Source organism: Lepidochelys kempii, chromosome 7, assembly GCF_965140265.1.
Source record: "Lepidochelys kempii isolate rLepKem1 chromosome 7, rLepKem1.hap2, whole genome shotgun sequence".
NCBI classification, from domain to species: domain Eukaryota; kingdom Metazoa; phylum Chordata; order Testudines; family Cheloniidae; genus Lepidochelys; species Lepidochelys kempii.
In genome coordinates, this window is record NC_133262.1 from 14,510,141 (window position 1) to 14,532,211 (window position 22,071).

At 39.7% G+C, this 22,071-nt stretch overlaps 1 protein-coding gene across 9 annotated transcripts in view; it reads left to right on the forward strand.

Moving 5' to 3' along the window:
• LOC140914094 (contactin-4) overlaps nucleotides 1-22,071 on the forward strand; it is a 659,738-nt gene that overhangs the window by 531,431 nt on the left and 106,236 nt on the right. For all 9 annotated transcript variants that reach the window (XM_073351153.1, XM_073351159.1, XM_073351157.1 and 6 more), the window contains 3 exons: nucleotides 10,845-10,981; nucleotides 12,543-12,672; nucleotides 19,095-19,245. In XM_073351153.1, coding sequence (XP_073207254.1) covers nucleotides 10,845-10,981; nucleotides 12,543-12,672; nucleotides 19,095-19,245 — 418 coding nt within the window. The remainder of the gene's footprint in view (nucleotides 1-10,844; nucleotides 10,982-12,542; nucleotides 12,673-19,094; nucleotides 19,246-22,071) is intronic.

Genomic DNA, 22,071 nt, shown 5'->3' on the forward strand with positions numbered 1-22,071 from the left:
ACTACTGTGATTAAAAACATTCCTAGGAAAAATGGGCCAACTACATCCCTGCTATAATTGTACTGAAATCAGTGAGCATGATTCTCCTCTGTCTTGCACCTCGTGGGAGCAAAATGCTACCACATCATAGCGTTACATTCCTTTTGTAGAAGTGTAAGTGACTAGAGCTGGGCATAATTTTTTAACTGAAACTGTTTTCAACAAAAAACGCTATTCAGTGACACTGAAATGTGCCTTAAGTTTGTGCCAGTTTTGACGAATTGGGTCAAAAAAACAAAAAAACGAAAAAATGAAAAAGTCACAGTGTTTTGTTTTAACATTTCTTAAAAGAAATGTTTTGAATTTTTTATTCAGAATGACTTTTTGTTTTAGAATTTCCTTTAATATTATTTTTTTAAAAGTTAAAAACTGCTTAAAAAAACAAAACAATATTTTTTCCGTTTTTCTATTTGCTAAAGATTTCAGTTTTGCGTTGATCTGAAACAATTTTTTTATTTTTAGAATTGCCAGCAAACTTAAAAATCAGTTATTAGCAAGCTCTATAAATGACAGAAGTCTAAGTTTATTACACCAATGCTATTTCCTTTGGTGGATACAGATAATAGTACTGGCGTAATAGACTTCCATATCGCATGACATTTTGATTAAAAAAACAAGAACACTACAAAATTAACATGCTACAATTAAAGGTATTAAAAGCTGGCTAACCGATAGGACTCAAAGTGTACGTAAACAAGGAATCATCATTGAGTAGAAATGTGTCTGGTGGAGTACTGCAGGGGTTGGTTCCTGGCCCTCTGCTAGTTAACATTTTTATCAGTGACCTAGAAGAAAACATAAAATCATTGCAGATAAACTTTTGAGATTACACAAACATTGGGAGAGTGGTTAATAATGAAGAGGACAGGTCACTGATACACAGTGATTTGGATTGCCACAATGATTTGGATCGCCTGGTAAGTGGAGCACAAGCAAACAATATGTGTTTTAATAACCCAAAAGGGCTTATCATAGAATCATAAGACTGGAAGTTGACCTGGAGAGGTCATCTGCTCCAGTCCCCCGTGCTCAGGCAGGAGCAAGTAAATCTAGACTATCCCTGACAAGTGTTTTTCTAATCTGTTCTTAAAACCCTCCAATGACAAGGATTCCATTTCCACAACCTCCCTTAGTGACCTATTCCAGTACTTATATATACTTATAATTAGAAAGTTTTTCCTAATATCTAACCTAAATGTCTTTTGCTGCAGATTAAGGTCTTTTCCTATGGTCAGTGGACATGGAGAACAATTGATCACCATCTTCTTTATAACAGCCCCCCTCAGTCTTCTTTTCTCAAAATTAAACATACCCAATTCTTTTAACCTTTCTTCATAGGTCATGTTTCCTAAACCTTTTATCATTGTTCTTGCTCTCCACTGGACCCTCTCGAATATGTCCTCATCTTTCCTAAAGTGTGGTGCGCAAAACTAGAACACAGCTCCAGTTGAGGCCTCACCAGTGCTTAGTAGAGAAGAACAATAACTTCCCATGTTTTTGATATGACACTCCTATTAATACACGTATGCTTGATATTTCTCTTTTTTGCAACTGCATCACATTGTTGGCTCATATTCAAATTGTGATCCACTGTAACCCCCAGATCTTTTTCTCCAGTACTACCACTTAGCAAATTATTCCCCATTTTGTATTTCTGACCAATTCTCCATGTTATCAAGGTCATTTTGAATTCTAATCCTGTCCTCCAAAATGCATGCAATCCCTCCTGTTTGGTGCCATCCACAAATTTTGTAAGCATATCCTATTACCCAAGTCATTAATCAATATATTGATTAGTACAGCACCCTGGACACAACCTTGAGGGAACCTACTAGATACATCCTCCTAGTTTGACAGTAAACTCTTGGTAACTACTCTTTGAGTCTTTTACTCAAGGAGCTGAATCTATTCAGCTTAACAAAGGTAAGGTTAGGGGGTGAGTACCAGTCTGTAAGTATCTACAAATATTTGATAATGGGCTCTTCAGTCTATCAGACAAAGGTATTACAAAATGCGATGTCTGGAAGTTGAAGCTAGACAATTTTTGACTAGTAATAAGGTGTAATATTTTAACAGTGAAGGTAATTAACCATTGGAACAGTTTACTAAGAGTCATGGTGGATGCTTTATCACTGGCAATCTTAAAATGAAGACTGAATGTTTTTTTTAAATCAGATGCTCTAGTTCAAAAGGAAATATTTGGGGGAAGTTATATGGCCTGTGTTTTGCCAGAGGTCAGACTAGATATCACAGTGGTCACTTCTGGCCTTGGAATCTATGAAGCTATGTCTGTTCAAGGTGCAAAACATGTTTTCAGCTCTGATTTTTACTTCCACACTGTGGTGTAGTCCTGAATGGACAACTACCAGGATGCCCCCACCACTCTGACCTCACACACATGTTGGGCGGTGGACACCATTTTGCTCTGCATCCTCCATGTAGTTTGAGAACAAAATGTCATCCTCCACATGGCAAACGTCCCAGTAAGCTGTTCCAGTGCGAACTGGCCCCACACCAGCTGAGCAAATGCACTCAGCTTTGCCATGCACCTCTTTTACAAGTCCCATGTAAAACAAGTTTTCATGGATAGCAAATAATGTAAAATACAGAAAACAAATGGCTACATGATGTCTTTAAAAGGACTTTTGCAAGTGAAATCAATTTTCAAAAGTGCCAACTCCCATTTTTAAAAAGTGATGTTAGCACTTGAGCACCTAAACCCTATTGACGTTCAGTGAGACTACGTGTTTTTTGAAAAATTTACCCAAAAGTGACTTAAGAGCCTAAATCATTTTCAAAAGTGAGTTAGGCATTACAGAGCCCCGCCACCCGGAGCATTGCGCTGGCAGCGCAGTGAGCTGAGGCTGCGGGGGAAGAGGGGTCAGCATGGGAGGGGCCGGGGGCTAGCCTCCCAGGCCAGGAACTCAGGGACCGAGCAGGAGGGTCCCACGGGCCAGATGTGGCCCGCGGGCCGTAGTTTGCCCACCTCTGCCCTACTGTAACTGTGGTTCTTTGAGATTGAAACAGGGTGGCTTGCCTCATGGGCTGGTGAGGCTGGGGATAAGCCAACCTCCATTACAAGATGATCTCCACCTGAGAGGAATCAGGTAATTCAAGTACAAAAAGGAGCAGGAGGTTGCAGTGAAGGTGGGAGCCCCAGGAAACTCTGGCTATATTTGTACACACTGCAGGGAACAGAAAGTCTCTGAGTCAGCAGGGGAAAGCTCAAGAAGCAGGAAAGAGTGCAGAAAGCTCTTGAGGCAAAGAGGCCTGAGAGAGACCCTGTCCAAGCTGGGGAGAGACTCCAAAGGCCCAGCTGGGAAGACCTGTGAAGGAGGACAATTTCTAGGCAGGAGATGCTGTGGGAGAAGCAGAAGGGCAGTCCCGCAGGGAGCTATGTTTGAAAGCGTTATTTTGATACTGAACTGGGTTTGAGGCCCAAAGGGCCCATATGTGCCTGAGAACTCAATAAATAGGATCTTAGGAGGGGATTGTTTGAACTACCTTTAAACTGAGTTTTTTAAAGGATCCTGAAGAGAGTAGGTAGTTGAGGCAGGGTGCTGTAGAGTGACCTCTGGCCACTGCGGGGTGCTTGGGTTACAGAGATTGTTGTCAATGCAGATTCCATGATCATCCTCCATCCCCACTTTTCAGTGTTCTCAGTGACATGGTCTTTGGATTGTGAGGGATCTGAGGGCCCTGCACCATCCTTTATGCCCTCATATGGGAGCACTGGGAGGCTTGGGGCGTATATGTGACCTTGATGGTAAAAAGACTCCAATTTTGTGAGCATAAGGTACATGCAGTCCTATAATGGAATCCACACTGATGACATGATGAATAACCACAGTTATTGTAGGGTAAGAAACTGTTCTTTATAGACTGCCCCTTTCTCAGAGAACTTACAAATGAAAGCCATGATCCTGCAAACCCTTATGCATATCCTTAACTTAAGCACATGTGTAGGCCTATTAGCTTCAATGTGAATAAAATTAAGTTAATTTAAGTAAATGCTTGCAAGTCTGGGGGCCTGAATGTGCATGACAGACAAAGGGAGTGTTAAGCTATGTCTACAGTAGAGACCTCACAGCGGCATTTCTGTACTTATGCCGCTGCACTGCTGTAAGATCTCCATTTTAGCCACTTTATGCCGACAGGAGAGAGCTGTCCCGTCAACATAATTAAACCATCCCCAATGAGCAACTGTAGCTATGCTAGTGGGAGAGCGTCTCCTGCCAACATAAGGCTGTCCACACCAGCGCTTCTGTCGGTGTAACTTATGTCGCTCAGAGGGGTGTTTTTTTCACAACCCCGAGGGACATAAGTTATACCGACAAAAGTGCTAGTGTAGACATAGCCTTACTATCCTAATTATACAGATGGGATCCTGAGGAACAGAGAGATTAATTGACTTGCCCAATGTCATTCAGAAAGTTGGTGGCAAAGCTGGGCAGTGACCCCAACTCTCCTGATTGCCAGTATAGTTCCTTAATCCTTTACACACATGAGTAATCCTACTGTAGTCCAAAGGTCTGAGTCTCATTTATGATAAGGCCACTTTATACCATTCTGGCAATGTAAAGCAGCCTTAAATGTAAATTATATTATACCTGCTTCTAAGTCCCTTTTACACTGCCAGAAAGGTGTACCAAGAACAAGGTGCAGTAAGTCTTTATAGGGCTGGGGCTTGAAATCATAGGCTATTTTTTTAAAGTCCAAAAAGACTTAAGGTGAAATAAAATACTGTTTGGCTAAAATACAGTAAAATCAGTGTGATACTTAGTATAGTTTATTAGTTAAAAATAACAGTTTGAATGATGATCATAAGACATTCCAACTTCCCACAGATTCTTGCAGTATCTGCAGTCTGGTGCATAAGTGAGTGAATAGCAAAAACTTCAAGCATACTGTTTCCCTTTATAAAGGTATACTGAGTCTGTAACACAAGATTATCAGTGCCATTACAAAAGGCAAAAAAAGAAAATATGTGATTGTACAAAATGTTTTATGAAACAGGAAATAGACTGGTATAACTGGGCAACATAATGTCAAATGCAGGGATCGGTAAGCCCCCCGGCAGGCTGGGCCGGTTTGTTTACCTGCCGCGTCCACAGGTTTGGCCAATCATAGCTCCCACTGGCTGCGGTTCGCTGCTCCAGGCCAATGGGGGCTGCGGGAAGCAGCAGCCAGCACATCCCTCGGCCCACGCCGCTTCCTGCAGCCCCCATTGGCCTGGAGCGGCGAACTACTACTTCTACTTCAGTGATATTATAGTATTGAGCAAAAGGCCCCAGTCAGGATTGTGCTGGTGCTGTACAAACAGAGGAAAGACAATCCCTTTCCAGAATGGGTTACTTTCTCCAGACACAAACAGCTGAAGGGTAGGTGATGAGGATACAGCATTCAAGCCAATGAACCTGCTGAAGTTTTGTTAGACTTTGTTAGATAAGTGGATTATCATTTGTTTTTTATTGAGGGTAGAGAAAAGGAAACAGCTTGTCATCTGCCTTCACATGGCCATTAAGAATTCTAACAGATTAGGGATGTATAAATTAGTGAGACTATGTTCTTCTTTGTCCCATATAACAGGTGTGCTTAATTGTCCCTCATAGGGGGCAAACATCATTCACTGTGTAGTGCTTCAGAACAAAAAAATGCTTTATTGTTAATTATTTTTTTCAACTGTTTTAGTTAGTAGTAGTGTTCGGCTCTCCGCTCTGATTCCCAGGTTCACTTTCAGCCTCTTCATAAAGAATAGATACAACAATAGGCAGTCTTGTAGCCCTTCAGTAGAGTATCTGCTGTTCATGATGAATTACACAGCCTGGGCCAGGTCCTCTGCTGCTATAAATTGGCTTAGCTCCACTGAAGTCTATATATAGCAATTGTGAATCTAACAATATGTGTATTAGTCGCTCTTTTGCTGCAGACACATCTTTGCTAGTTTTGTCTATTTCATCTTCAAACTTGCTTTTAACCCTTTTAGTGCAGGTCCAGCCTTAGCTGGGTCTCCTTTTTGGCACTTGCAATTTGTGCAATAATTGCAAACTCAGCTTAGGCTATTTAGACATATAAGTGCCAGACTATATTATTTGGGTTAAGGTGACCAGGTACCTGGCTTTTGACTGGAAAGTTTGGTCAAAAAGGGGACCTGACAGTGTCCGGTCAGCTCTACTGCCAGAACACCCAGAGTCCAGTTACCGTGGGTGCGGAGGCGGGGTGGCGCTGGATCATCATCCAGGACCCCCTCCTACCTGCGTCAGGCAGCTGTAGCTCCCAACCCTGGCAAAGCAGGCAAGTCCCTCCTGACCTGGGCGGGGAAAAGCAGCAAGTGAGGGGAAGGAGGGGGGAAGATGCATGGATAGAAGTGGGGCCTTGGGAGAAGAGGTGGGGCAAGGGTGGGGCCTTGGGAGGAAGAGGCAGGGCAGGGGTGGGGCCTTGGGAGGAAGAGGCAGGGCGAGGGAGGTTCCAGCACAGCTGCTGGAGTGTCTGGTTTTTAAATATTACCAAATTGGCAGCCCTAATGTGAGTATAGTTACTCACTTAGCTGTCTAAATGTCCTAAACTAAACCTTTAAACCTTTGAATGTGGTAAAAGGTAAGCAGGGCTTTGGAAATGTGTCCCTTAATCTCTACTTTACATTGTACCTGCCAGAGACTGAGCTCCAGGCCCTGATTCCATCACTTGAGATGGATTTCTTTTCTTTAAAGAATACTCGTATCCATTCAACTGTTTTTGTATTTTTTCTTGCCCTTTTTTCCTTTCTCTCATAGATGTGGCATATGCCAATTTCTTGTGATGTTAATATTATTCTTAAATTAGCTTCCATGCTGCTTTTATGATGTCTAATGACCTAGCTTTTCCCTTCCGGAGTTTTCAGGGATCTGGAAGAAGCTCTACCAACAAAGAAGCAGCTTTTTCAATATAGCTGCCTTTAAACTAGCAGCTGTTGCCAGCACAGCCCCATGTCAGTCACAAATCACACCTCATCACACCCCAGACCTACATAGCTATGCCATTAAAAGTTTGTAATGCACAACTGGCCTTACACCCTTATTCTTTTTTTAAAAAAAAATTAGCCTGCTTGAAGCTTTGTCTCACTTTACTGCTTCTTTGTATGATCCCCAATGGGAGGATGTCAAAATTTCATTATATTATGGTAGCTGGTGCTGATGGCTCAAATACACCTACTTCATGAACCAGCCCTGGTGTTTTACATAAGACTAAATTAGGAGAATGTCTTGTATTCTCTAGAACAAGTGGTTCAATGGAGAGTTTGACCTAATTAAAAATGTCTCCCAAAGAGAACCACAGAACTGCATTCCTGTGAAACAATGGGCCCTGCTGTTGTCACTGAGATTTATTATTGACCTACTAAGCTTTCACAATAGCTGTCTGCATCATAAATAGCATTAGGTTAAAAAGCTTAACCAGTTCACATAACTAGAATGGATGAACACTGGGGTATCGTTCAACTCTGTGGCTCACAGGTGCTGCACAAGAGATTGAAATGAATAGCTTCTGTAGCTGTTTGGATCATTTCCAGCATCAGAAGTTTGAGTCTTGATGCAATTATTTACATTAGGATTTTAAGATTTTATAACCCGAATAAAATAAAGACTGGAATGTTCTAAAAGTAGGGATCTGATTGCTCCTTCCAGTTCATAAACGCTGGCTCAGTCCTTCAGTCCAGGATTGCACAGGCAAAAAGCTGCCATTTGCATGGGTGAAATCTTTGCTTATGCAAGGAATGTAAGATTGATAGCCACAAAAGGAAAAAGAAAGATCTAAAATCTCACCTATTATAGAATTTGAGTTCTTATAATTTCACCTGAGGCAATTTATATATGACATTCCAATATAACTATGCCACAGAACACACTGTACAAATTATGTAGATTTTCTTCATTTGATTGTGTCATAAATATAAAGGGAAGGGTAAACCCCTTTGAAATCCCTCCTGGCCAGGGGAAAGCTCCTCTCACCTGTAAAGGGTTAAGAAGCTAAAGGTAACCTCGCTGGCACCTGACCAAAATGACCAATGAGGAGACAAGATACTTTCAAAAGCTGGGAGGAGGGAGAGAAACAAAGGGTCTGTCTGTCTGTAGTCGTCTTCTTTGCCGGGGATAGACCAGGAATGGAGTCTTAGAACTTTTAGTAAGTAATCTAGCTAGGTATGTGTTAGATTATGATTTCTTTAAATGGCTGAGAAAAGGATTGTGCTGAATAGAATAACTATTTCTGTCTGTGTATCTTTTTTGTAACTTAAGGCTTTGCCTAGAGGGGTTCTCTATGTTTTTTAATCTAATTACCCTGTAAGATATCTACCATCCTGATTTTACAGGGGGGATTTCTTTATTTCTATTTACTTCTATTTTTATTAAAAGTCTTCTTGTAAGAAACTGAATGCTTTCTCATTGTTCTCAGATCCAAGGGTTTGGGTCTGTGGTCACCTATGCAAATTGGTGAGGCTTTTTATCCAACATTTCCCAGGAAAGGGGGGGTGCAAGTGTTGGGAGGATTGTTCATTGTTCTTAAGATCCAAGGGTCTGCGTCTGTAGTCACCTAGGCAAATTGGTGAGGCTTTTTACCAAACCTTGTCCAGGAAGTGGGGTGCAAGGTTTTGGGAAGTATTTTGGGGGGAAGGACGAGTCCAAACAGCTCTTCCCCAGTAACCAGTATTAGTTTGGTGGTGGTAGCGGCCAGTCCAAGGACAACGGGTGGAATATTTTGTACCTTGGGGAAGTTTTGACCTAAGCTGGTAAAGATAAGCTTAGGAGGTTTTTCATGCAGGTCCCCACATCTGTACCCTAGAGTTCAGAGTGGGGGAGGAACCTTGACAGATTGTTTTGTCTATTTTTTTAAAAAGAGCAATTTGGGGTTTTTTTGGGAAGTGGGAAATGAACAAAACAAAAAGGAGGTTTTATAGAGTCCTTTCATAACAAAGGGTATCCTAAGGCTTTCTTCAAAGTTATGAGTTAGATGCTAATAGTAATAGTAGCCATGTAGACAAATTGTGCAGTCAGCTGTAACTTGCAAATAGCATTAAATCTTGGAACCTGTTGCACTGAGAGAAGGAATGTGTGCCGGAACTCATTACTTCATGTCTTATTCAATACAGTGCTAGCAGTTGCCACCCATCTTGCTATGTTTCACGACCTCCCCTTTTTATGACTCTTGGGATGCATGTAATGAACAAGCCTAAAGTATAACAGTAGGAAAGGTAGGAAGGGGTAAGCCTTGTCCACCTCTCCATTTTTGGTTGTGAGGTCTATTTAAGTTCTATATTAACATTGTTTCACCATATTAAGTTTGCCTTTCTGCTTTTGTAATCCCCACTGAGTATTTCTGTGGTGTATTTAAAATTCTATGCAAATTTCTGTGTTTTTTTCCCTTTGATTTGTTGTTTATAGACACAGTGGGAGGGGAAATATTCAATGTGGCATATGAGGAATTAGGTGCATATCTGTTATGAACAGCAACATCATTTGAGACAAATTCCCCAGGCAGAACATTAAAAAAGCATCCTAGCTCTTTGAGATTTCTTGGGTCTATCAGCAGGAACATATAAAGATGGACACAGCAGTATTTAAAGTGTAGTGATATCAAGTTTCCATTCAATTTAACATTTGGTGTTTGTTATCAAGTTTGTTTTTTTCATCTATTCTGTCAAACCTTTCTCTGTTCCCTCATCTCAGGCTAAATGGGATTTATAAAGCTGTTGTCTTTTGTTTGAGAAATCCTAATTGTTTTATCTGATTATCCAGGGAAAGTATCGAAAAATATTATTCAGGTTCTTGGAGACCTCTGCTGGTAATATTTTTTTAAATCCTTTCAGGTTGTGTTTGTTATTTTAAAGTAGGGCAAATCTACCTTTAAGAAAAACCTGAAACACATCTGATTTTAGTACAGTCCTGAAGCTCAGACTGAGTTTTTTGAAACGTTCACTGGGGTTTTGTGCAGTGGACTAGAGACAAACCTATGTCAATGTGGTTTTGTGGAGATAACATAAACTCAGTGGTTTTTCAAGGTTTCCAGGAAAACTTGAGAGTTACAGCAGAAATTTGCTCTCAGTTTTGAGTATGGATAATATAAGGGTGTGAAAACCTACCTAACACAAAACTAGAAAAAGGTTTTCAGACACCTGCAAACAACAAATGCCAGTTTTCACAGAGATCTATTTAGAAGATGAAGTATGTGAAGTCAGTACTTTAAACGCTACTGTATTAAGGTCCCAATCCTCTGAACTCTTATTGACATGAGATGCTTTTTTCTACACATGTATCCTTTATTCACGAGTAGCTCGGGTTTTGCAGGATCTGTCCCTAAACTAGCAAGGGGCCAAGATGTGGTGTTAGGATCTGAACTTAGATCTGAATAGTGCTTGAATATGGCTCCTAATGCTCCCAAAGCTTAAAGGGTTTTGATCGAGAGCTGTGACCCAGCAAGCCACTTAGGCCCAGTTTGTGAAAACATCAGGAAAGTACTAACTTCAAGCATGCCAGCAGTCCCATTTATTTCAATGGCACTTCTCATGTGCTGAAGTACTTCATTTCTGAAGATGCAATTTTTTTTATTTAATACTTATATTAAAAATAAAAGTTGGGAAACGAGATCCTGATCCTGTTCCCATTAATTTCAAAAGGAGCAGAATTGGAACCCTAGGGAAAAAATCCCCAAAGCGAATCCAATGGTATTAAATATGTGATTCTTTGAGGAAAGCTATTTGGGGGGTTTGCTGGCATCTAGAAAATAGACTCTTGTTTACAAACATGTGGTTTTATTCATTACTTTCTGCACTGCAGCACCACCTAACTGGATTCAGAAAATAAGTGATGCTCACAAAGCTATAGAAGAAAGCATCTTTTGGGAGTGTAAAGCGAATGGGAGACCAAAGCCTTCATACAGCTGGCTAAAGGATGGTGAGCCATTGATGCCTCGGGTAAGAATATTGCTGAAGAATAATATCCTTTGTTCTTTGAACGAGGTTGCCTTTTGCAGAATGTTCTACAAGGATTCTGCTGATTTGGCAGCTTTCTCATGTCTGCATAGTTCACTGCCTTTGAAATAGAAGTGCAAACAGTGACTGAGCCTTAAAATTCAAGCTAGAGCATATTTTCTACCTTCATGGGTCAATGCCATTATATGACATTGAGTTCCTGTATTGAAGAAAAATAGTCCCTTACTTTCTGTAGGATGGTGGGGAAGGCTTCAGGACAGGTTCAGAAGAGATTTATATTAGGGAAAATAGGGTATATGAAGCAATTATACTTTTTCAACTGTTTATAGCTCTGTGGAATGAGTAATTCATAATAGTAATCTGATGGTTGAGAGGCCCCAGTAAAATCAGGTACCATGGGGTTTTAGGACATAAAATGATTTTCATTTGATAGTTTTCAGCTGAACTTCAAATGTTAATGAAACTTTGGCATTTCCTCCAGTCTCTAAACAATAATCCAATTTCTCTTGTTTAGAGTTGTTCCTGCATAGGTGACCAGAGACTTGACCTGCCATTAGCAGTGCCATGAAGAACTGCCTACAGATTAGCAATCCATAGAAGTGGGGGATAAAGCTCACTCTCCCACCGCCCCACTCCTTCTCTCGCTAGAGGGCAACTTTGAGTCCCATTATTGTCTCAATTATACAGCAAAACTAAAGCAAATTACTAAAGGGTTATCAGGGTAGCCTGCATTTTTCTCCCTCCACTTAATGTGAAAGGACATGGCTGCCTAGATTTGATCAAGTCCTAATAAAGATTGCACAAACATTAAATTGCCACCCTGCAGCCAAGTAGAAAGCCAATAGCTCTTTATATTACTTATTTTTTTAAAAATGGCAGAACTCCCAGGAGGGAGGGAGCATTTTGCTGTACTTATTAAAACTGATAATATGAGTTCCATATCCTTAGGCTGACAAATGATACCATGGTCTTTTGTTCCACATGTTAATTTTACTTCATGCTGGTCACTAGCAGATGGTCTTGTTCTTAAATCACGTTAGTGGCAGAAATAAAGGATCATTAAATTATTAACATCTACATTTTTTTTCCAGTAAACTGCAGCTGATTTTAAATGTTTCTCTCTGCACTACCTAAGATGATTACTATTCCTATTAACCTTCAGAGGGCTACAGGCTAATAACTCAACTGTTTTAAATGTTCTCAAGAATGTATTTGACCATGATACACTACCTTAAAACAGAAGTGCATTTTTAGATTCAAGTTTATCTCTTTGAAGGGGATATTAATCTGAATGGTTTAGGTATTAAATCAATGAGAACTCAAGGGAGAGTCCTCCCATTTAAATTGCATTTACCAACTACGGTATTGGTTTTTCCATTTAACGTCTAACCTGATATAAATTTAGTTGACAGACAAATAGATTGTAGCATGTAAATTGTTCATATTACTATTTTTTCTTGTACCCTGTGATGTAAGAGATGACACAGCTGCTGTAACATAAATTCTAAGGTGGGGTTTCCTTATTTATTTTGTTGTTCTACAGGACAGAATTCAGATAGAACATGGAGCACTTACAATAACAAATGTGAATCTGTCAGATGCAGGCATGTATCAGTGTGTAGCAGAAAACAGACATGGAGTCATTTTCACCAGTGCGGAGTTGAGTGTAATTGGTGAGTTTCCTTTCCTAAAAACCAAAAATCTCATGTTACCTATACCAATGTTGCTAAGCTTAAATGTCTCAGCCAAGAGTACATCAGTATACCTCTGGCACCAAGGAAACAAGTGTAATAACAATTATTTAGGCAGATGGTTATACACGGAACAAAGAATTCCTCACATCACTCCATCTTGTTGTTAATACAGGTACCTGAGCATGGAAAATTGGTGGCCTACTACCCACCTCTTGGTGTTTAGAAGCCCCTATATCAGCCTTTTAATAAGACAGTGGGATCCAGTGATAGTGCAGTTGGGAACTGATCCATGTTGAACTCAATAAGTCTGTCTATTGAATACAGAGTCTGAATTTAATCCTCTTTAGGAAACTTTGCAAAACTTTCCTCTTTGAATAGCCTTTTCACCCTAAGAATGACACAACGCTGACACCCTTTTCAACCCCTAAATCCCTAAAATACCTCTACCTTACACAGAGTTTTGACACCATAAAAAGGGAAGTGCCAGAGACTCTATAACATCCAGTAGGGACTTCATTATTGCTACTGATTTTATGTGGAAAGCAGTATAAAACCCTCAGACAGAACGAGACAGACTGACTTCAGTGGGTCATGCCCATGTTATATATCAATTTCAGTGAGCATAATGACAGCTATAAATTGTGTCAGTGTATTGCAATAGTAAAACTGCACTTCTTCCTGTATATCTGCTTACAGTCAAATTGTTCTATGACTACACTACAAGAGGGTTCCACTGTATGCATTTTTGTTTTGCGACAGTCTGCTATGAGTACGCACTGAGCAGCTCATTTGCCAAATGATTGTCAATCCACACATAAAAAGTGTTATGCGCTCTGAGGTCCATTCAGCAAGTAAACCCATTGGGCCTGATATATTGGCCTCTATTGCACTGGAGTACATTAAGAGTAACTCACTGAAGTGGAGTTACGCCTGGTAAAACTGACGTAAGCAAGAGGAAAATCAGGGTCAATTTGTGTAATGCTAGAGCAAGTCCAGAATAGAGACAGGCTGGTTGTTGGTCTTGCATATTATACAATTCCATTTAACCAGGGGTTTTGGCTATCCCTTCATACCATGCGATAAATAGAGTTTCAAATAATGAGGAGCCAACCAGTCAGTTTTACAAGGATCCATGGACTGAGCCTCAGACCATCACTTTGAACTAGAAATCTTGTCTCCTTATCTTATCTGCAGAGGGGGAAGCTGGAGCACAGAGAGACTAATTCTGATTCTCCTCTCACTTATCCTGTTGATAATCAGGAGTAGCCCCATAGTATTCATTGGCAGCATAAAACTGGTGGGAGATCACATCTAAAGGGACTTCCAGGAGGTGTATGTCAGAGTCAGGGATAGAACTCATGTCTCCAGACTCCTAGTTCTGCACTGAATTAGAAAGCTGCCCTTTCTTCTTCCTTCCTTCAGCATAAGCTTGTGAGTAGCTAATTTGCTCTCTTACAATGCTGGGAAAGTTCTTTCCATCAGAGAGAAAAGAGGGAACCAGTAAAGAGGTCAGATTACATGCAGCATTTCCAAGGAGAAACTAGAGTTTCTGATTAAACAATCTAGTCTTAGGAGTTTTCAAAGAGAATGTTCAGTACCGTTGTTTGATTTGCTTTGTCCTTAAGAACAAGGCATGAGGTATGTTCTGCACATCACATTTCAATGTAGGTCGTCCTTTTATCAACCTGAGAGATGCCTACATAGAAAAAAACATTTTCATCTGGAAGTTTGCTGCTCGAGGAAAGTACAATCATGTTCAACAAATTAGGCTTCACAGTGATAAGATTTATTGGGCATGTTGCCTACTGTATAAAAGAAATCCAGATAAACCTACTGATGCTTTTCCAGTCTATTCAGAACTGTTATAAAATGAGCCTTGTAAGGTAGGCAGAAACTAGCATAAGATAAAGACCCAGATTCTTCCCTGCATGCAGGCTGCACTTGGTATAGGGGGCATGTCTAGGGCTTACCTGTGCCCCAATAATCTCTGGATGATAAAATGGCCTCTTGGAGCTGTTGGCAGCTGATGTCATTTAGAGTAGCCCTGAGACTGCTCTCTCATTCCTGTGGACTGGACAAAATTCACAACAGCCCTAAGATCAGGAGTACAAAAACATGGCTGAAAGTCACTTTTACTTTTCCAGTGTTTGGCTGCAGCCCAGGCTCTAGGCCAATATATTGTGGAGTTGGTGGGTGATCCTAACAATAGCCCCTAGAGAGGAAAGAGTATAGTGCAGTGGGTTCCCATATTGACACAGGAAACATGAGGAAATGGGCAAGAGCAATAGCTTCCCATATCCACACAGGAAACAGGGATGGATTTTAGATAGCTTTTACCCTGATACTTCACCTCTAAGAAAATCCAACTCTTCAAGGTCAGCATCTGTTAAAGCAGCAAACAAAATCCCTGCTTCTCTATTCTGTCTGCCTCTTCAATAAATCCCTGTGCTGGTATGACACTCTGCCTGTCTGATAGCAGTCCTATTCTGCATTATACCCCATTTCTTCAGGGCCTGTGCAAATGTAATGGGTAAGCAAGGAGTGCCCGGGGTCTTTACATACGGTGTTTTACATCTTCATCAAGCTCAAATGTAGAACAAGTCTAAGAGAGCTGCTCATGCATAACTAGCAAATATCTTAAAGAGTTAGCCTTAAAAACCTGCAGATTGAGAGAAAGATATGGTTAATTCTAGATTTGCTTTGTTCACATTAAGGTTGCAATGACTCTGTGCTGTTAAGGAACTGATCCTCCTTCTATATTAAGACCAGTTCTTTGTTCCAGATAAATGCTTGAAATAGAAGGACTAGTAGAATACTGAAAAACCTGCTTTACAAATATATTGGTGACTCCAAGACCTGAGTTCAATTTTCTGTGATTCCTAGGGTTATATTATCTCTTCACAAATAATGTAGGCTGTTGCTCAGTATTCGGTATCTTATATGTAAATCATAGTAGTTTCTGTGTGGTTGTCTCTCTCTCCCCGCCTTCCTCCCCCCTACATAAAATGACAAGAATGATGATTCTGCAATGAATGTGGTGTTCATTATTTTCCAGTTTAGAAAGTTACAGCCATCTCATACCATCCGGGAGCAAAAATGCTAGTACTGGGTGTCTCAGGCTACTATACATAGAACACATGTCTGCGAGTAACAAAAGTGAATGGTCAATGCAAATACTTTGCAAGCAACCCATATTCTGAAAATTAGTTGTCTAAACTGTTCAGTAAACATTTATAAGTAACTGATCTACCCAAAGATTGATTTCCAAATTATTTTTCAATAGAAAAAAAGTGGCACATTTCATTTTAAAATTGGTAATTAATATTGTTCTCAAAGAGCAATGTGACCAACTCTGATATATATAGTATATTAATATGCAGAGGTCCTTACTGTGTGTCTTCTATTTTGAAAGGTTTTTTGGCACCAGTTTTGTTTTTCTGGTTCTTTGATCGTCTCCTATATAACGTATTGTACTTTCCTCTATGCCAAAATGAAACGATCCATCTATGATCACACATAAAAGGCAAGACAGCTCAGATGTTAGTTGACTCACTGATTCACAGAAGTTGGAGATAGAAGAGTTGTCTTAGGCCATATAGTCCATCCCCTAATCAGCATGAAGTTATTCCTTATCCTATATTCTTTTTGCACTGGAGGCAGAGTGGATGGCAGAAAATTGAGTGGCAGAGAAGTGAGCTGTAGCTCACGAAAGCTTATGCTCAAATAAATTGGTTAGTCTCTAAGGTGCCACAAGTACTCCTTTCTTTTTTCAAGAAACTGAATTTCTCCTGGGTTCCACTATCCAGTTTTGTGCCACCCTATTGCTTCAGGAGCATTGTAGACATAGGCCTAGTTTGACTTCTATATTTGGGGGCGGCAGCTCCATTCCAGACAATGGGGCTATGCATGGGGGGGGGGGGGAATTCCGTGCCTACCCGAGGCTTGCAGTTTCAGGGATGGAGGGGGCAATACCTCCCCCCTCCCGTCCCTCCCCAAACTACAGCCATTATTTTAGCCATTATGTGTAACATCTACTTGATCTACAAACAGTGAATTAAAACTCTCCTGAAGTAGCGGAGTGACACAAAACTGGAGAGCCAAGCCAAATCTTTGGGCTCACTTCTACAATTATATGCCATAACATGAAAAAGTTTTTAATTTTTGCCACAAAGCATTCTGGCGGCCAAGTTCGATATATTATCAAGCAGGAATTATTTGCCAAAACAAACAAGCAAACAAAAAACCTGCATCCGAGAAGGGAGTTGTGAGGACCATCATGCATTGGAACAACAGCAATAGATTTGAAAATAGAATGCAAAATCAATGTTATAACTCTTAAAAGTCAAACATGGTGCCAAAGCATTGTATTCAAAAGTATAGCTGTATGAAATGTACTGTGAAATGAGTCTAATGTGATTAGTACACCTGTAAAATAATCATATTGAATTAGTATACTGCATTGTATCTTAGCTAATACAGTAAGACATGTAAGATGTAAAAGTAACTTTTTTGTAGTTGCAAAAGTAGCAAATTTAGTATGTTATCAGTTGTGGGGGAGATGAGGTCTTTTCTAATTTGTCCCATTTTGTAGGTGTCACATTTATAGGGCTGACTATTTTTTAAACTTGGATTTGTGCATACATGTTAATTATAGTCAATACAGTGTGTACTCCATAATTCAGTTTAATTCTGGAAGTTTGTTGAAGACATTTTAGCAAACAAAATTTACTGTATGCTTAAAGATAATTCAAATCACAAACTCTGGGCTTGGCACTCTATATTAAGTCCTAGTACTTTCCATTATACTGCACAAACCTTCCATGTTAGGCCCAGCTGACAGGCTATACAGTGAGCATGGAGAGAATAGATCATTGTTCCAGGTGGTCTGTGGATTTGTGAATGAAGTCTTCAGGGGACACCTACAAAATGTGCTTTTTGTTTGGTTTGGTTTTTCCACGCCTGTGGTTTGAATCATAAAACATTTTTTAAAATAAAACTTGAATTTCTACTGAAATGGACCAAACTTTCAGCAGGCTTCCTTGCATCTTCCAAATTTCCAGACACTTCTGTTTGTATATGCCGGTGTAGGTGATTGTTCATGCAAATGCGTGCATCGGTAAAATGTGCAAATGTATTTAAGGAGGCCTGAAGTAAATGTTGCTGTGTAACAAGATTTTTGTTCCCCAAAGCCTAGAAGACTTACAGATCGAGGGGGAGGGGGAAAGTGGGAGCACCAAGTTCAATCAAAAAGCTTCATTTTGGGTTTGAGACAGATTGACAAAGATGTATTTGGTCAGCTGAAAAATATTTATCAAACCCTTTCACTGTCACTATGGGTGTTAAGTTTGATTCTGAACACAATGAACATATTTATGTACTATGGGGCTTATACTGACCTAAAATTGGCTTTATACAAATGTAATTCCTCTGACTTCATAGTACTTCTAGCTTATTTAATGTAAAAGGAGAATCAGTTCTTGTATCTATACAAAACTATGCACTTTATTTGAATATAAATGTTACTTTTTCTGACTCTTTAAATTATACTATTAGCATGTCAACATCTGCCAAGAGCTCCAACATGATGGAAACCGAGATATCACTTTTATTTGGCATTCTTTTAAGTATAAAGTAAATTGTGCTATCTCAGAAGCCGCTCTGGAGTAATTGTTTACAAATGCTGATAGTTTAATGCTGATCACGGTATCTACAATAAAAAGTGTTAGAACAAGAAACATTTATGTAAAAAAAAAAAAGCTGAGAACCTAACATAAATGTCCCACTAAATTCCCTGAGTCACTCAACGCCTCTTCAAACTACAGCATTTATTGTCCTATATTATGTGTTCCATTCCATAATTATGGCAACAGTCACCTCCCTGCATACTATTGTGTTATGCACACACAATACTGGCGAAGAGATCTGTAATCTCCTGTGTACTGTTAGGCATCTTAGCATACTTTCATCATCACCACACACTGTTATGTTATGAACATGGAAGATTGACACCCACTGCACATATAAGTATTTCTGATGTGAGCTTCTCCAAATTGCACTATATAAATGGAGCTTGATTCCTAGCTGGTGCAAATCAGCAAGGTTCCATTGACTTTATTAGGGCTACACTGATTTACACCAGCTGAATATTTGGTCCATGATCTTTAGGTTTCATTACCAATAGGTTTTGCTATTAAATATATCTTTCTAAATAAATTAAGCTTTTAAGCACAAAAGTATCTATTTTCCTAAGCAATCTGCATGTGTAGCTCCTGATGTTGATAATTATGGAAGTTACAAATGTAAATTGGTGAGAGGATACACCAAAATATTCTAATGTTAAAAGAAACCCGATTGCTTCTTTCCAGAGTGAATTCTAAGCTGCTTCTACTTTTCTTTTTCAGCTTTGGGTCCAGACTTTTCCAAAACTCTCTTGAAAAGATTAACTCTTGTTAAAGTGGGCGGTGAAGTAATCATAGAGTGTAAGCCTAAAGCTTCCCCCAGACCTACTTATACTTGGAAGAAAGGAAAAGAGATCCTAAGAGAAAATGAGAGGTAAACTCTTAAAGTAATCATTACTTTTGTTAGCTTGCTCCAACCCAAGGGCTTTCAGCAATGAAAGCTAAAATGGTCATTAATAGCTTCCTGGAAATGAATTGCAAATAAATGTAAAAACACCTAGCCCTGGTCTACACTAGGACTTTAGGTCGAATTTAGCAGTGTTAAATCGATGTAAACCTGCACCCGTCCACATGATGAAGCCCTTTTTTTTTTTACTTAAAGGGCTCTTAAAATCAATTTCCTTACTCCACCCCTGACAAGTGGATTAGCACTTAAATCGGCCTTGCCGGGTCGAATTTGGGGTACTGTGGACACAATTTGACGGTATTGGCCTCCAGGAGCTATCCCAGAGTGCTCCATTGTGACCGCTCTGGACAGCACTCTCAACTCAGATACACTGGCCAGGTAGACAGGAAAAGAACCGCGAACTTTTGAATCTCATTTCCGGAGACTGCAGGAACTGTGGGATAGCTACCCACAGTGCAACGCTCTGAAAGTCGACGTTTGCCTCGGTACTGTGGAAGCACTCCGCCGAGTTAATGCACTTAATACACTTAGAGCATTTTCTGTGGGGACACACACACTCGAATATATAAAAACGATTTCTAAAAAACCGACTTCTATAAATTCGACCTAATTTCGTAGTGTAGACATACCCTTAGTGTTCAATCTGTGGTATTTGGGGTGGGAGAGCTGCTCCTCTTGTGTTCATCCCAAGCTCTGTATAGAGTTTAAAAAAAAAAAAGCCCTGCCAAGAAGCTTATCCACTAAAGATATAGTCGAAAGAGCAAATATTTGCCTTTGGATTGCTCCAAATAGCCATAGTTCTTCAAAAAGATTTCCCAGGAGATCCTCTCCCTGAAACTCTCAACTGCAAATTATTATCCCCTTGTAAATTATTCAGTCTCCCAGCAAACAGCAATTATTTGGGGTAAAAAGAAAAGGAGTACTTGTGGCACCTTAGAGACTAACCAATTTATTTGAGCATAAGCTTTCATGAGCTACAGCTCACTTCATCGGATGCACGATGCTTATGCTCAAATAAATTGGTTAGTCTCTAAGGTGCCACAAGTACTCCTTTTCTTTTTGCGAATACAGACTAACACGGCTGTTACTCTGAAACCTATTTGGGGTAAGTAACTAGTTTGGCAATTGTAATGTCTGACTTGGAGACAGTACTTTCTGAGTGGCCAAGTCACATTTATTTTATTCCAAGGATGATATTTGCAACTGGCCTCAACATGGCCTCTAAATTTGCACATGCACATTCCGCACATGCAGTCAGGTGTTGGTACTGAATGTTTTTATATCTGATGGCTTTATCTACCCAATTTGTGCAACAGTGGTGCTTGCAATTATGCACAGGAAAAAAACTGAAACCATTCTTTGAAAATTTGTCTCAAGGAATTTATGAGATAGTGTTACATGCCAATTTTGGTGGCATTCACTCAATGAGCAGATTCCTGTACTGCTAGCAGATAGCTGAATTTTATAGCTCTTAAAATTAATGCACATAATTCTATGTGTTTATTAAAATATTGTCAATGAAAATATACTTACATTCAAGACTTCTGGTGCTGTTGGCTTTTCACCTGCCCACAAGGATGACTTTATCCTTCATCCTTCAATTAGGCATGAACGAAATCAGCAAATGCAGAAGTGCCCAAATCCTACTTTTAAAATATGTACCAACCTTTTTCACAGCTTAGACTGGCTCAGGTTTGGTTCACCTGAAAGTCTATCCTCATGCTTTGCTTTATCTGAACTGCTTACCTGTAATAACCCCATTCTCATTGCAAACATTAGAATGGTATGTCAAAATTTAGGCTCATTTATGGCCAGATGCTAAAACAAGGGTGCTCATTGCCTTGCAATAAAACAAGGGTGTTCATTGCGTTGCAATATCTGACATTTATTTATTAAGCTATTGCATTATGTGCTGTTTGCTTTGAACTCTCAAGATGCCATTTTCAATAGACCAGTCATTTTGCCCACTCCCTCTTTAAAGTGGGCTAGACTGCACATTTAACCCATTGAAGTAAGTGCAAGTTGTTCCTGGATGAGCCCTGCAGAATTTCATTCAGTCTTATCCTGTGGATAAAGTATAGAGCTACCTCCACCAACTAGAATCTGAGGCAAGTCTAGATTAAAGTTATAAAAAAGTGTTTAGGACTCGCAATGTATTGGGTTTTAAAACGGAGATATCTTGTTCTTCAGACAAAAGACTTTAAAGAGAATAGAAAATGTTGAACAATTAAGCCTTTACTGTCTCAGAATTGTGAGCTCACTGTTCTCCTTGCATTCTGCACTAGCCAAACTCTGTATCTGAAGTTTGTATAAGCATTACCTGTGCACATTTTCTCATGTGTGCTGATGGTGGGGTGACTGGGGGTTAGTTTATTTGGACAAAGGGCTACTATCTAGAAGGGAAAATATACGAATATATTTTTCTCATCTAAATATGTACTCTCACTGTGATACAATGCTGACCAAGCACAATTCTTTGGACTTTAACCTTTCCTCCCAGAAGAAAATATGAACTAAAACATGAAAACTATACTTTAACTCCTATAGTTACTATTAGAAAAAGTTTAGATACAGAACAGTTGGAATTGGAAGGTAATAGATACCATCTGAATTTAAGCAAGGGTGGCTCACCAAAATATTTCATGAAGGTGAGATCATTTTGGCTTCTAATGGGAAAAAAATAATCAAATACATGAATAGTTCAGCAGGACACATTAACTATAGTATATTAACTACTCATTCGTAAAAGCCTTAACAAATCACAGTATCACATCTGTTCCATGTAACTAACTC